The sequence below is a fragment of the Coloeus monedula genome (genome assembly GCF_965178545.1).
Source record: "Coloeus monedula genome assembly, chromosome: 6".
NCBI classification, from domain to species: Eukaryota; Metazoa; Chordata; class Aves; order Passeriformes; family Corvidae; genus Coloeus; species Coloeus monedula.
In genome coordinates, this window is record NC_138786.1 from 28,901,635 (window position 1) to 28,916,279 (window position 14,645).

General features: G+C 45.4%; 1 protein-coding gene across 5 annotated transcripts in view; it reads right to left on the reverse strand.

The window, feature by feature from the left end:
* Positions 1 to 2,612: 2,612 nt before the first annotated feature.
* The window catches only part of RGS6 (regulator of G protein signaling 6), a gene marked incomplete at its 3' end in the record, with an annotated part of 252,176 nt that continues 240,143 nt past the window's right edge, over positions 2,613 to 14,645 (reverse strand). For all 5 annotated transcript variants that reach the window (XM_082283290.1, XM_082283289.1, XM_082283288.1 and 2 more), the window contains one exon: positions 2,613 to 2,663. In XM_082283290.1, the coding sequence (XP_082139416.1) occupies positions 2,613 to 2,663 (51 nt within the window). The remainder of the gene's footprint in view (positions 2,664 to 14,645) is intronic.

Consider the following 14,645-nt stretch of genomic DNA (forward strand, 5'->3'; position numbering starts at 1 on the left):
ACCTTTCCCATTACCTGCCAGCATCCTCCAGTCCTGCCCACATATGCTCCCATGCCGCAGGACACCTCCATGGAGTTACCCCATCCTTCCCCCAGGAGATGACCTCTCCAGTGTCAGGAACTCACTGCAAAGCAGAGACCCACGTGTACCGCTTTACCATCCCTACTCCTTGCTACACACCAGTTTCATGTTTCATATGTACATCTTCCTCAGGAATGCTCTGCAGACCAGTTTGAGGGTTCAAAAGACAGACCTCCCATGGGAAATGCCTTGTGGCTGGGCAGCACTGACAGCAGAGTAGCTCAGAGTGCGAGCAGCTGTTGGCTTACAGAGCTCCAGTGATGCATGGCACTGGCGGGTTTGACAGAGATAAAAACACCATTGACAAGGCTCTGAGAAGAGATGACCTCTGCATTTTCGTAGGGATGACCAAGGGGACACATATGCATATGCATGAATGGACAAGTGAGCTTATTACACAAAGACCTGCTATTTCCCAAGGGGACCCTTCGGCTGGGTGGGCAACAGAGGACAAATGGGTCCTGCAAGGACAGCTAAGTGACAGTTTAGAGGGGACAAAATGTCCTCTTCAGAGGCAAGGGACCACATGAATGTCCGGGACATTCATGGTGGTTATGCAGTTCTGGAACTCACTTGTGTGTCATGTATATGGAGGATGAATTTGGTCTGAAGGCCTCAGACAGCAGGTTGTTTAGAGTATAGGCATGTGTAAAGAACAAACATCATACTCAGTATTCTACTGTACATTCATGCAGGTGTATGGACCTTAGGCATAATTGATATTAGGACTTTTCTGCAGGAAAGAAAAGAGATACCAGAATGAGAGCTGTCATGGGCAAAGAGGAAGGTCCTTTTTCTGACAGAAACTATGCTGGCATGTTTTTTTGCATACATAGGCCTTAGATATTAGAATAATACTTGTGTCAGAAGTGAATGTTGTTGGTAGCCAGCTGTCTACTTAGCTAGATGGTTTTGCCTAGGTAGGAATGCAGACTTGTAGCTATATAGCAGTTTCTACTACCTGTACAAAAAGCCAATTTGCCTTGGCATGAGTGAAGAAGACCAAGAAATGTCTAGTTTCATGTATGCTTCAGATCTGAACTGCTTACAAAATATAGGAGGTTTTGTGGTACTAAGTCAGCTGAGTCTTGAAATTCTTTTCATATATAGATAATGTACTGTATATGAATGGAGGCCATTTTCCTACCTGCAGCTAGTATAAGTGGATTTTATATTAAAGTCACTTCAATCCTGTCCTCATCCTAACCTCCATACCCCCAACAGTTTGAAACAAGCTACTGGGTCATCTTTTGCTGTTGCATTCATGGGCTGTAGGTCAGATGAGTTTTAGTGGAAGCTCATTTCCTCCAATGGTACCATTTCATTCTCAGAATGATGTTTCTCAGCAGGGTCAGTTGTCTGAGCATGATATCACAGCTGGGTGTGCTGCTGTTTAGGGAGGGTCACCTGGCACTCAGCACCCTGCCCATTCACATCCTGCTTCTGCTGGTCCCATCTCCATCAATTCCCTCCTCACTGTAGGCTGAATTTTGACACCTGCCCACATCAGAGTTGCCTTTCCCTGGATACATGAGTGGATTTTGGCCCTCTCTGATTGGAGAGCTGAAGTCCGGTTTGGTTTGCTTGGAGAAAAGCTTGAACATCCATCATTGATTAGGTATGAAAAACCTTAAATAAATAGAAAAGTAAATAAAATATAAACCAACTCGCTTTAAAGTACCATGTGTGTGTTTGTGTGTGTGCTCTCGTGTGCGCATTGCACATCTCAAACATGGCTTTTTAAGCATCAGGCGGAGTCTGATCACATTTGCACTACGCGCACATGCAGAACAATTCCGCCGACGTCAGAGAATTTGCACCAGGATCAGAGTCTGACTCAAGGGGGAAGATCCTCAGGTGATGAAAACCACTCCTGCTCTCCTGACTTCAGCTGAGGATCTGGCCATCATCTCTGGACATGCTACATGCTATTGGAAGGACAATGAGTGATGAACTTAAATAGTGCCTTTAGTTTTTTCATTGCTTTAAAGGAGAAGAAACATAGGAAAGAAAAACAAAGTTAAAGTCAGTGAATCTGCAGGAGAAATGCATTTGGGATTTTGTGAGAAGGAGAAGCAGCTTCCAGCAGATATTTTATTGGATCCAGATGGCCACACAAAAGGGAACAAGTGAGATTGCAGCGCCATCTTATTACAGTCACGTTTGTGCCAGGAAGAGATGTGGAAAAACACTGATCTCTCTCAGCTCTTCTTTCTCCAAGCTGTGGTTTGGGTCTGTTTCCTTAAATAACGAGACAGCAAGCCCTCGCCTTGTCAACCTCCAGTGTATGGTGAAATGTGCTCCTCCAAACCTCAGTTGGAAACAAAGTACCTGCACAGAGCTCAGCGTCCTTACAGAGCTGTGCAGAGAAGTGTTGCTGTAAACTGTGAAGAGAGGTGCTCCACTGGCGCGCGGCTGTTTGCTTCCACTTGCTCAGGCTGTCTACCCTGCAGGGACCTGCTCTCCCTGAAATGCCCCGTCCCCGGCAGTGGTCCCAGCTGTCTCTCCCACGGGGCAGTCGGCTGGAGCTGTCAGGAGGACTGCATCAGGCCCGTGAGGCGCTTGCTTGCCAGAGACTTTCCCTGGAGGGAGGGACAAACAGACAGAAGAGACCCAGAGGTGTAAGTGATGTCACGGGATGGTTTCTCTGGGAGTGAGGGGCAGGGGCTTTCCCCCAGAGCAGGACATGAGGCTCTCCTGACAAGGGAGGCAGGCGATGTGGGGTGAGCCTGCCCCCAGCATTAAATGTACCTGCAGTTTTGCCCCAGGCAAGTGGTTTGGCAAGGACGAGTTGCGCCTAGTGACATCCAGTGGCTATCACTCAAGGCTGTGCCCTGGGACTCTATTTTGTGAAGATGTTTCCTTCTCCAGTTCCATGGAAACTGGTGAAAGCAAAGCCCTGTCCTACACTCACTGCTACTCATTCTGCCTAGTACTATCCTGCTGGTGCAGAGCTCTACCCCAGCTTGGGGAGGGATGCACAGCCGAGGCTACTGTGAAAACTGGGATGTCCCTCCCACAGTCTGTGAATCAGTATCACCCGCACAGCATCCATCAGCAACAGGAATAGGGAAAAAGTAATTTCAGAAACAGTTTAGCCTGTTCCTGCCCTGCTGTCACTCACCTTTTCACACTCCTTGGTCACTTGCCTCCTGGGTTGGTGCCTGTTCACTCCTACTTGGCCTCCCTGCTCTCCCTGTGCTCTCCTCCAAGCCACCAATGCATGCCTTGCTCATGCCCTGCTGTCATCCACGTGAGCTTTCCCCCTGACTGGCAGGACCAACGACTACGAAGAAGGAAGGTCACCTGCACATCTGAACCCCTTCCCTGGCTTAGACCATGCAGCACCTGCTTTCAGGAGCAAAGGACATACAGGACCTATTTCGAGACCTAGAGCTAGTCTTCTCCATTTGCAGACAGGGTATATCCCCATAGGGAATACGGATAGCTTTGCAATTACTGATAAAACAGTGAAAAACTGTTTCAGGTATTGCACCAGTTGCTGTGTTTCTTTGGTGAGCTTTCCTCTTGAAAAATGATATTTTTCTTAAAGGAAAAAAAAGTCTTGCTTGAAATAAACATTCAGGGAATACCAGAGAGCTGCAGAATACCTAGCAGCTCTTAAACAACCTCCTCTTCATTACTATATTTAGCCAAGATTTCCTTTGCAAGAGGAAGTCTTACTGATTGCTGTTTCAAAGAAAGAGCCACAAAAAGAGCAAGAAAAATGGATTATACAGTGAAAATATGTGCAAAATGTAGAAAAATTTGAAATGTAAAAATTAGCAGGCTACTTGAAATAAATATTTTTAAACAAGTTAACACTCTAGGAAAAAAGAAACACTTCCCAACTCCCTTTGATTTCGAATCTCTTTCCATGTAGGGCTGTTCCAGGAGGATGTAGCTGTTCTCTACAGAAGCCACATTTCATTACTGAGATGTGTGACTTTCACCAAATAATTTGTTCAGCTGCATGAGCACACATGGCCTGATCTGTCCGTGTTCTGTATACGAGCAGTTGGCTGTGGGAAACACTGCCATCATGCCAATTGTCCTGTCTGGGACGAGAGACCCACAGCCATTGCTCTGTGCCTCACACACAGGGCTCCGCATGGGAATGGCCAGCTCCATCCCAGAGCTCTGCACACACACCATTTAAGAGATATATCTTTGTTTTGGTTTTTTTTTTTCACTATCAATAAAATTTTTGATTATTATTATTTTGAAATGCATTGTTGTGACGCTTGGGTTGTCGTTTTGTTGCCGTTAAGGAATACCAGAGAGAGTGCAAAGGAATTATCAGTTCCTGAATCCTATTTATAGGAAGAAGGTAAAGATGTGGATGTTAATCCCTGGAAGAATAACATGGCTAAATTTAGGGGGAAAAAAGTTAGTTTCCACCAATATTTGGGTACTTCCTTAGGAAAAAAATTAACAAATAAGCCTTGGTTTATATAATGCCTTGTTCTGTCAGACTCTAACTAATCTGCGCCAGGCAGCTCCTCTTGTTATCTTCTCACAGGCAGGTGGCTTGGGGCTACGCCAGCTCCCTGCGTCAGGTTCCAGCAGGGCTGAGGAGCAAACACTGTTCCACATCCCGCCCCCATTTCAACATTCCTGCGTTCAAAGCAGGAAGGAGAAACGCCGGTAGTGGGCCAGGCTGAGGAGAGGGGACAGCTGACCTGGAGAAGGCGGTGGGTTGGAAACGGAGCCAATGGCCGTGGTTTGCGCAGAGCAAAAAACAACTCGCTCACGGGTTTCCCAGTGGAAACTGCTTCCCGTTGCGGGGAAAGGCAGTGGCCTCCATCTGCAGCTCCCCCGTCTCATGGGAAAGGCGTTACCCTGGGAACTGCAGCAAACTTCCCGCCTGCAGGCTGGGATGAGTCCCCAGAGCAAAGCCCGTCTGTCTGGGAGGATAACCGTGCCAGAGAACAGCCTCGCACACAGGGACATGCAAACAGATGGGTGCAAGAAGCTCTGTTTTAAATCAGCAAGAAGCAAGCAGCAGTGTTGTCTGCTCGGCTGTTGTGTTCACCTCTGTGCTAGGACAGATGGCAAAAGGATCCCTGAAATTGCATAGAAGGATTAATGCTGTGACATTTTTGACTACAAGCAAAAGCGCTGTAATGTTCAGCCCCCAACTAGAGGCATACTGATGTAGGGGATTTTGTTTCAACCCAATGCAGGGCCAAGTGTCAGCCTTGCAGCATGGGTCTGAGTGATACAGATATCGGCAGGCTGGAGTTGGGTGGGATGCAGGTGTTCGGTTTGGGATTCTCCCATCTTAGACATCCTCATTAAAATAAGGAGGATCAGGAAAAAACTGCATTTCATTAGGAAAACTGGCATCTCTTTTCTATTACTAAAAGGAACAAGAAGGGAGCAAAACGTATTACAGGTGGAAAAGCTGGATCTGCAATCCATCTGCTGATATAAATCAACATAACTCAGTTGTTTTCACAGAAGTGCTGCTGATTTACACCAGTTGAGGGGCTGGCCCATGGTATCTCTGTTTCAGGTTTAGCCCTCCAGGGCTTCTAAGGCACAAAGCCCATCCTGAGACACAAAAGGTTTGCATCAGCTGGCTGAGAAAAGCCTAATTGCAGCACACATGATGGTTCCTTTGGAAAGGGGCAGCAGCTCACTCCCCAGGCAGCCAGCACTCTCCCTTGGACCCCAAGAAAGTCCATTCAAACCTACCTGCCCCTGCTTGCCAAGAGGGTGTCCATTACCAAAGAGTCCAGGATGGCAACAGCATGCTTTAGTGTCATTGCTTAGTGTCCAGAAAAGAGGTGTCTGGGTAACCAGGAGAGGGTGGCCTGTGTCCACCTCAAGACAGCAGAGGTGAGATGGACCCCTGTATTTTTTGTGATCCCACCACCCTTCCCTGAGACTGGCATGGTGTGAGTGCCTGAGTCAGTCAAGTGAAAGGCTGCTCTGAGAAGGTGGAGCTGGCTGAAATAGTTCTTAATTGGGTACAATACATGCCAAAAAAGTTCAGGTCCAGGAGGGCATGTTGGGTCTCATCTACCACATGGAATGGATGGAATTCCCTTGGGGTTATCTCTGACAGAGCAAGGATGTTTCAGGTTATTATGATGTGAAAGTTTGGCACAAACAACACCTAGTTTATTTAAAAACGTTCAACCAAAATAGTTTCTTCCTTCCACGCATCTTTGTTTAGCATTAAACCTGTGGCTGCCCCTACATTTCTACCTCTCCTTTCCCCACTGAAAGAGAATGTCAACAACAACTGCCATACTTCCAGGAGAAATTTCATCTAAGCTGTGCTGGCCAGGGATTTGGAAGTGTACCATCTCAAGCTCAGCACACTTCAGTGCTTCTTTGACTGTGTCACATGTATATGCTGAATAACTTAAGGCAAGATTAGAGTGGATGTGAGGAGTAAACTTTTTACATGGGGTCTAAAGCCTATAAAGAAATCCCTAGTCCTCCAGCCCCAAAATATTTGTCACTACTAATTAGGTTTATGACAATTAAAAGCCCAGACTGTTGTCACTCAAACAGCATAGCACAAGCAGTAGGGCATATGTTGTATGGCATATGTTGTGTGTCGTCTTGGATGCAAGGAAGGCTTCCTCTTCCCTCACGTCCTGCAAGCAATTGAGCTGTTGCACAGCTTACAGGCAAGGATGACATGTAGCTTCACTGCATCTGGTAATGTCCAGTTCTCTCTATGCTGCTGAATGAATCTTTTTTTTTTTTTTTTTTGCTCCTGAACAACCCCATGAAAGGAGCCATTTCTTAAAGGCAGTGTAAAATCTGAATTAGGAGTAACCTAAGGAAAACATCAGGGAATTCTTAATAAACGTAATGAAACTGTCTCCCAGAATATTACTTCCAAGTATGTGGCCATCCTACTGCTTGGCTATGTGTCAGGGAGAGGACTTGTGGACCATCAGGGCTCACTGAGGCCCAGTGAAATAAAGATTAACCTGTAGGTAACAGGAGATGCTTAGCATCTTTAGTGGCTGAGCCTTTGCTGAGCAGCTACTAAGCTAAAGTGTAAAATGCAATCAGCAATTATTTTAATGAAGCAAAATTCAGCAATTTAACATAGGGAAGAAGCCAAGAGGGAAAAAAAAAGTGTCTGGGATTTGACACAAAAAAGGGACAGCACTCCTTTCAAACCTCCTGTATGAGCCACCAGAGTTTCCATCTTGCTCCTTGCTTTTATCTGCGAAAACCAGCACTTTGCACAGCTGGGAGAGAAGCAAAGAGTGGGAACTATCTTTTAAAAATAATGTTAAATGGAAAGTTTAGTTCTGTCCACTACCTGTGGCTTCACACAATGTTGATGTGCTCTGCCCAGCACAGCACAGTTCAGTATGTAGCATGCAGACATTCCTCACCCCCAGCATGCACAAGCCAGAACTCTCATGCGTGTTGTCAACAACTTACCTGAACATCCAGCTGGATTTATCCCATAAGGAGCTTTGGGGCTGCAGCAGTAGGGGGGAGGAGGGATAGCAGCACAGGATCCCGTTTGTCATGTCAATACAGACCAAAGTGCTTTCACACTGACTGCTCACCTTCACGATTTCCACACATTAGCTTGGAGCTTTGTTTGCTACAGCTGGCCCCACCTCTTTCTTTTTACCCCTCCTTTGTGCTCGGGACTCTCCTTTTCCCAGTCTGCTGCTCAATTTGCTCCAACCAGATCACCTTCCTGCAGGAGAAGTCATCTCCTGGGAAGCACTGTTGCCCCCATCCCCCTTTGCAGACAGCTGGGGCTGGTCTGCATCTCCACTGGAGGTGAGCTAATCTTCCTTCTATCGGCTTGAATCTGAAGTTTTTCACATCATCACAGGGACTGCTCCACTCTCCTATCTTTTAGTGGGCTGACAACATCCTGCAACCAAATTTTACTCCTGAAGAGATTGCCATGGCCCTTGCACTGCCAGCACTGTTTGGTTTTCAATGTTATATTACAATGCAGATCTTGGGGAAGCTTTATTTTGGTGCCATTTTGAAAATACTCTTTTTATTAGATTTTTTTAAATTAAAATATACATTGTCAACATAAGATAAACATAAATTAATGAAGTTAAATAAGAAACTGAATTAAAAACAAACAATACAGGAAAATTACTTAGTTGAACACAAAATAAACATAGACACATAACTATGAACTTAAGTAACATAAATTAACACACAGCAGACAGTACCACCAATTACACACTGACACAGACTGAAAACAGGAGCTGCAAAGTGGCTGTAGAGGGTAAGATGGGACCAGATACTCCCAGCATGCAGGATTCTCACCTGTTCTTGCCAGCACAGTCTCATAAGTTACCCCCAAACTCCTGCAGAGCGGGCCCCACTCTTCTAAGGCTCGGCTGACAAGTTACCTGAGCTTCTTGCCATTCTTGCCCATCACAGTGAAGCTCGACCACCATGGATTACATTCCCACATCTGATACTGCTTTTTTGCTCTTCTAGCTCATATCACTTATGGGAACAGTTCAGAGCTTCAGTCCAATTAAAACCAGTATAATCTATTCCCATTTTAAGCTGTGAGGATTTCTTACACTTCCTAAATTAGGCATTGCACTTTGCTTGGAGAAATACCAGTATACCACTGCATATGGCACAAACCAGGACCTCCATATTCACCCACTCCTACCACAGCTTCATAATAGCTGCAGTCCTCCTCTACCATCCCACCAGAAGATCCTCTTCTGTTGTGGTGCAATCTGGGCTCCTTGTAGCTGGGAGTGAGCCAATTCTGGCATTAGTTGAAGCTGTCCATGGACTGCAAATCCAGGATGTGTTTCTCCCTTTGACAAAAACCCAGGAAGACAGAGGAGCAGATGGATCACTGCAGCCAGTACACAATCATGTAACAGGCTGTTTTTTCATGCCACCTCAGAAATGCCCTAATTGCATGTTGCTGGTCTGGCTCTTGGGCAGGGTGTGATTCTGTGGAAAGGACTCAGCCTGTTTGACAGCTTTCAGCACGACTGGGACCCAGATATGTAAATATCTCACACAGAGGAAAATGGAAGCACCACTGAAATATCAAATCTCTCTGGAGTATCAAAAAAAAATTGGCTGAAATCACAGCAGGGGCTAAGCACAGCCTCTCTCCCAAACACCTTGCTATGGTCATGGTTTAGTATCTGCAGTTAGACCTGTCTGTAGTGAGAAGTTACCAGCTTTTATCTTCCAGAGGTTGTGTGTGGCTCTAATAAATGAAATTAATAGTAGGTGTATTCTGAACTCTGTATAGTGCCTTTCATGCAGAAGGGTTCCCAAGCACTTCACAAATGGTATGCACAAAGATCACTCACCCACTTTGCCCTTGCAGGGGCAAAAGGAAGCTGCCATCCTGCACCAGCAGCACTACGCAGCAGTGCTTTTGGGAAGGAGTGAAGGATAACTTACCAACTAGAAACAATGAACACTTACCCTTTAAAGGAGTCCCTGTATATAGAGCAGACTGTGCAGCTCACGTGTGACACCTGCAACCTACCCCCTACCAAAGCAGGTAAGGTACCACGATGATCCCAAGAGCAGACGCGGTGCATTCCCGCCCGCAGTGGCGAGTCAGTGCATGCGGCGTGCAGGCCATGCACCCGGCTCTCTGCAGCCCCAGCTGTGGACACTGGCTGGCTGTCACACTAAGGGAACAATCACATGGCACCCTGCAAACATGGGCTGCATCCCCTTTGTGCTTTGGGTACATTCTGATGCTTCCCATCACCTAAGTAATGCAAGTTCCTTTTCTCAGTAAAAGCCAGTGTAATGATTGGAGTGAAGTAAGCACATTTTCCTTTAAAGTAAAATATCTTCCAAAGATAAAAATAACCCTTTTCCCAGATGTATTTTCTTGATGCCAAATCGAAGAAACTTTGGAATCCATTCCTGTATCCCTTCCCTTCTAGCTGTCTGTTCTGATAGCCACTTCACCAGCATCTCAGTGTATCATCTTTTTATACCTTCCACTTTTTCAACTACTATTCTCTACCAATAACAGCTTAAACCTTTGTCATTATTGCAAGTTGTGAATACTTTCCATATCCTCAAATGTTGTGATCTATTTACCCAAGCTGGTAGAGCTGGGAAAGTGAAAAAGTGGGAATGCTGGTAAATATATGACAGCTTTATGAGATTATCAAGAAACCAGTTAAAAAGAGGACATCAGGCAGCAATTCTTTCTCCAGCCTTACACCTTCTTCACTGCTTTCATGGTTACTATTTATAATACATCACAGTGACACAGCTGTGCAAAACATCACACAGTTCACCTGAGAAAGATAAGATTCCATCAACACATTTCACATGTGTGACACCATACTCAAGAATTAAGGAGTGAGTTTGACTTGGACTCTGATCCAACAGTACGCAAACCAAGAAGACATAAAAACCAGCATGAGGCAGTAGCAGTGGCCAAGGAGTGAAGCTCAGCATCAAGAAGATGGGGAAGCAGCAGTAGGGAAGAACAAAAGTGACAACATGGAGCTGGGAGACAGCTGAGAACATCAAGGAAGGGACAGCCAGGCAAGGCAGAAACAAAGGCTTTCATACCTGTATAATGCAAGAGAGCAGATACATATGGAACTGAAATGAAACATGCAACTGTGGATTTCTCTGCGCACTGAACTGGGATGCATTTACATCCTGAGACAAGAATTGTTCAATATGAAATTACCAAAAGATACCAGAAAACTAAAGCAAAGGAAATGCTACCATGATAATGCCAGTTTTCATCACTGCAAGGAGGAGGAGGGTATTTTAGGCTCCAGACACAAAGCATCTTGGGCATGGAGCATGATAAATACATTGAATACAAGATCTTCAGTCATTCTTATTTCTGGAAGAGTTATCCTTGCATGAGAAATCGAGGTGGAGCACTGGCTCCACAGCCATTTAGGATGTCATGTGGGACTTGGTCTACAATGCTTCTGGATGAGAATACAAAACCACTAGGCTGGTGCTGCTAACACAAGCAGCTCCTGCTTCCCAGCTTCTCCTTCTGCCTGTGGCACCTCTGCCTGCTATGGTTAGTGAAGCTGGGCCAGTCTGTCGATCCAGTTATTAACCTGTGCCTGGGAACTGAGACAATCTTCAGTTTTCACTGACTTGCTGTACAAAATGCTCCATCTAAAATGTCCAGGATTATTTGAAGAAGGGTCATTTGAAAACTTTCATTCTTGTGTCCTTAACCTACAGTCTGCTTCCCACACAGCTCGAACACAGACCCTCTCATCCTTCACCTTATTTTCTTCCAGCACTGTGTTGAATTTACCACTTGGAAAAGCTTCCTGTTTCTTCATACCTGACTCCCTGATACATTTCACACATCTCTCCTCTGTATCTGATGTCTCCTGGTATACTAACTTTGAAATAAATATCCCAAGTCTTTTAGTCTCACTACATAATCACATTTCCTCCAGGACTTAGCAGGAGCACTGGTTTTCCTGTTAAGTATTGCACTCTTTACAGACTGCAATATGAAAGATAAAGCACAGCCTGCAGTGTATTACATGCAAACTGCAGGCACCCACAGCAGGCCTGTGCACATCACACCTCTGTATACATTGCACTGGACCACTATGGCTTCAAGGAGGCAGGGAAAACACAAGAAAAGCGTTTCCCACAGACTCCAACATCCAGCCAGAAATCTGGCATTTGCATCTTTGCCTTCCTCAGTCCTGTGGAGCACTCTCTGGCTGATGCTGGTTTTGTCTGGAGCTGACAGGTCCTTCCATCACTTGGGCTGAGTTTCACAAGGGGCCCTGGACAGCAAACACCTTTTGCTTCTCCCAGGTTGCGCGACTCTTCTCCCTGTCCTCCAGCAGTGTAAGAGACACACAAGAGATTCTTTGCTTTCTTCATGTAAAGACCTTTTCCAGTCCAGGAACCTAATGCTTAACAGTGTTCCACAACAGTCAGTTCAGCCAGAATTTGTAAAAATTCTGCCTAAAGAACAGATCACTACTCTGGCCACTATCTTGTCCTTTAAAGCACAAAGATGGAGACCTCTTATCCCCTCAAAAGTGGTACGTGTGTGGGGAGTGCCTTTTGTTCTTAAAGAAATACCAGCTGGGGATAAAATCCAGAGGTCTCAGCACTGAGTCACCACTTGGATACTGAGTCAGAAATTTTAACACCCGTTTTCTTCCAGGGAAAATTCCTTCCCTGGAATACAGTCATTTTAGGAAAGTTTGAATTCAAGTTTGGGTATCATGGCCCAGACTTATCTAAGTTACCTGCTGAGACTGGTATCCATAGGTTTAATCCCTGACTGTTATTGCTGGAGTACCCATTGCTGCTTTTAGAGATAAAGCTCAAGATGCAACAAAGGACCCCCCTCCTGTTTCCTCCTTTATTAAATGCAAATGGCTACCAGTGCAAGTTAGGCAGAGACTTGGTGGCTTCCTTTGTGAGACAAAAAGCAGCAGTAGTTCCCCTAAATGTACTCATTAAAATATATTTTCCTTCTACTCTTGGCCCTGAAGGATCATCTCAGCTTATGAGAACTAAGCTCCTGTCTATCTGATTATTAAATAATTTCTAAAGCAGATGGGAAACTACAGTGGTTTAAACAGCTAGGCTGAGACTGCAGGCTAAAAATAGTATAGCAGGCTCCTTTTAATTAGTAAGATGATGAAATATGACAGAAGAGAGAGATGTAGATGTATGGATTTGTGTGTATGTGTGTCTTTAAAATTAAGTTATTACCTCAATACTAGGTGTTATTTATAACATATATGATACGTGGTGTCTGATTTTTATGATGCCATTTATCTTCACTTGGGAGAGAAGACAGGCTAACTCTGCTTTCATAATGTCAATCCTTGTTGTATTCAAAAGGAGAATTGTAGTAAGATAAACCTGCCACCACGTGCAGTGCCATCCTTTTTTAAATGAGGTGGATTAGTAAGTGCTCCAAAGCAATAGACTGTCAGCTCTACAAGTCCGTGACATCGACTGTTCCCCAGGGCATCCTGGAGAGCATGGAAGAGCCAGCCTAGCTTTATACCTGTGATTCCAGAAGAGCACAGGAGCCTGGCATAGGGCCAAAGGGGTCAGGTACTGTGATGTTTATCCTACCACTGTGCCACCTATGTATTTTTGAGGACTCTTCAAAACCTGAAGAGAGAAGAAAAGACACCTGCCACCCCTTTTCTCCAGCAGTGCTGGGCTGCACATGCCCTGAGAGTGTTCTGCTCCACCATGCAGATGTGGCCCTTTGATGCTCACCAGATGACTGATGACCATGTTTTGTCCTGGAACCAAAAAACTGCCATGAAACACATGGACATCACAGCTGTAGACTTCTGTCAGGTGAGTTGAGGAGGCTGAGGATGCCTGGCCTGCTGGGGGCTGGATCAGACAGATGTTCCCTCACTCCAAAGGGAACCCAGAAAGGCACTGCAAACCATGCCCTTTGGTACAGAAGGACCTGACAGTGGGCACAACCCCCTTTTGGCTATTGCACTAAGGTATCAGCTAATACTTTGTAAGGACCTGGAAGCAAAAAGTGAACCATCACCATGGTGAAAACTGCCCTGTCAAAATCTTGCTGTTAGTGTCGTGCTTAATGTGGACCAGAAAGCACCTGGCTTTCAGAAAGATTTGGTGCAAAAACTGGGTGCATTTGTTAGTCATGAGATGCCTTCTGTTGCTCAAAAGTATCCAGCCGAGGAAGACAAGACAGTGGGTCTTGAAGGAATTGAAGACTGGTATAAAAAAAATACGTAAAGCCCTGTTCTTTCTTATTCCCCATTGATCCACGTGAAGGTGGAAAGCCTCTGGCTGGCTAGCAGAACTCCATGGTGTCTTGCTGAAGTGTGTCAAATGGTCTGGAGCTAACCCCTTTCTCCTGAGTTATGACTCTGAGATGAGCAGGAGCCCTGTGGGTAAGATGACTTCCACTTGTTCCAAGTCTGTGCTCCCAAAGCCAAGTGTACCACTTTCCACCCAGTGCAGAGGACCAATCTGGAAGCACTGGAAGATTTTTCAGGGGTAGGGCTTAATCCAAGTAAGAGACAAAAAGCCTGCAATACTCTTCCCAGTTTGTCAACACATACCTTTACTGTTTCTCTTTCAGAAGTGTTGTATTTTCTCCTGTCTTTGTCAATCAAGAGATAGTGAGACCCAAGCAACCAGAACAGGCAAACTTAGAGAGTCTGTTTTTTTTTCACTCAGGTGAAGACTCACTGTCTAAGAAGCTGGGCATGTCTGGCCTCCTGGCTACAAGTCAGCATTCTCTGATATGGAAAGCAACACTGTAAGTACAGTATTTTGAGCAAGGAAGGGATCATGAACCTCTACCTCCATGCTCCTGCTCTGGCTCTATGCCACCTGCAATGTTAGTGGAACAAAGTTCTCCAAATTTGAGTACAACGATGTAAAAGGAAGGGCTCTAGAAGAAAGGGGGTCCAAGAGAGCTGGTCAATATTCAAGCATCACTTCTTCCAAGCTCAAGACCAGTGTATCACCATGTGCAAAAAATCAAGCAAAGGGGGCAGAAGATCCCTTTGGATAAGCAGGGAGCTTCAAGCAAATCTCAAAGAGATTCTGGGATGTAGAAA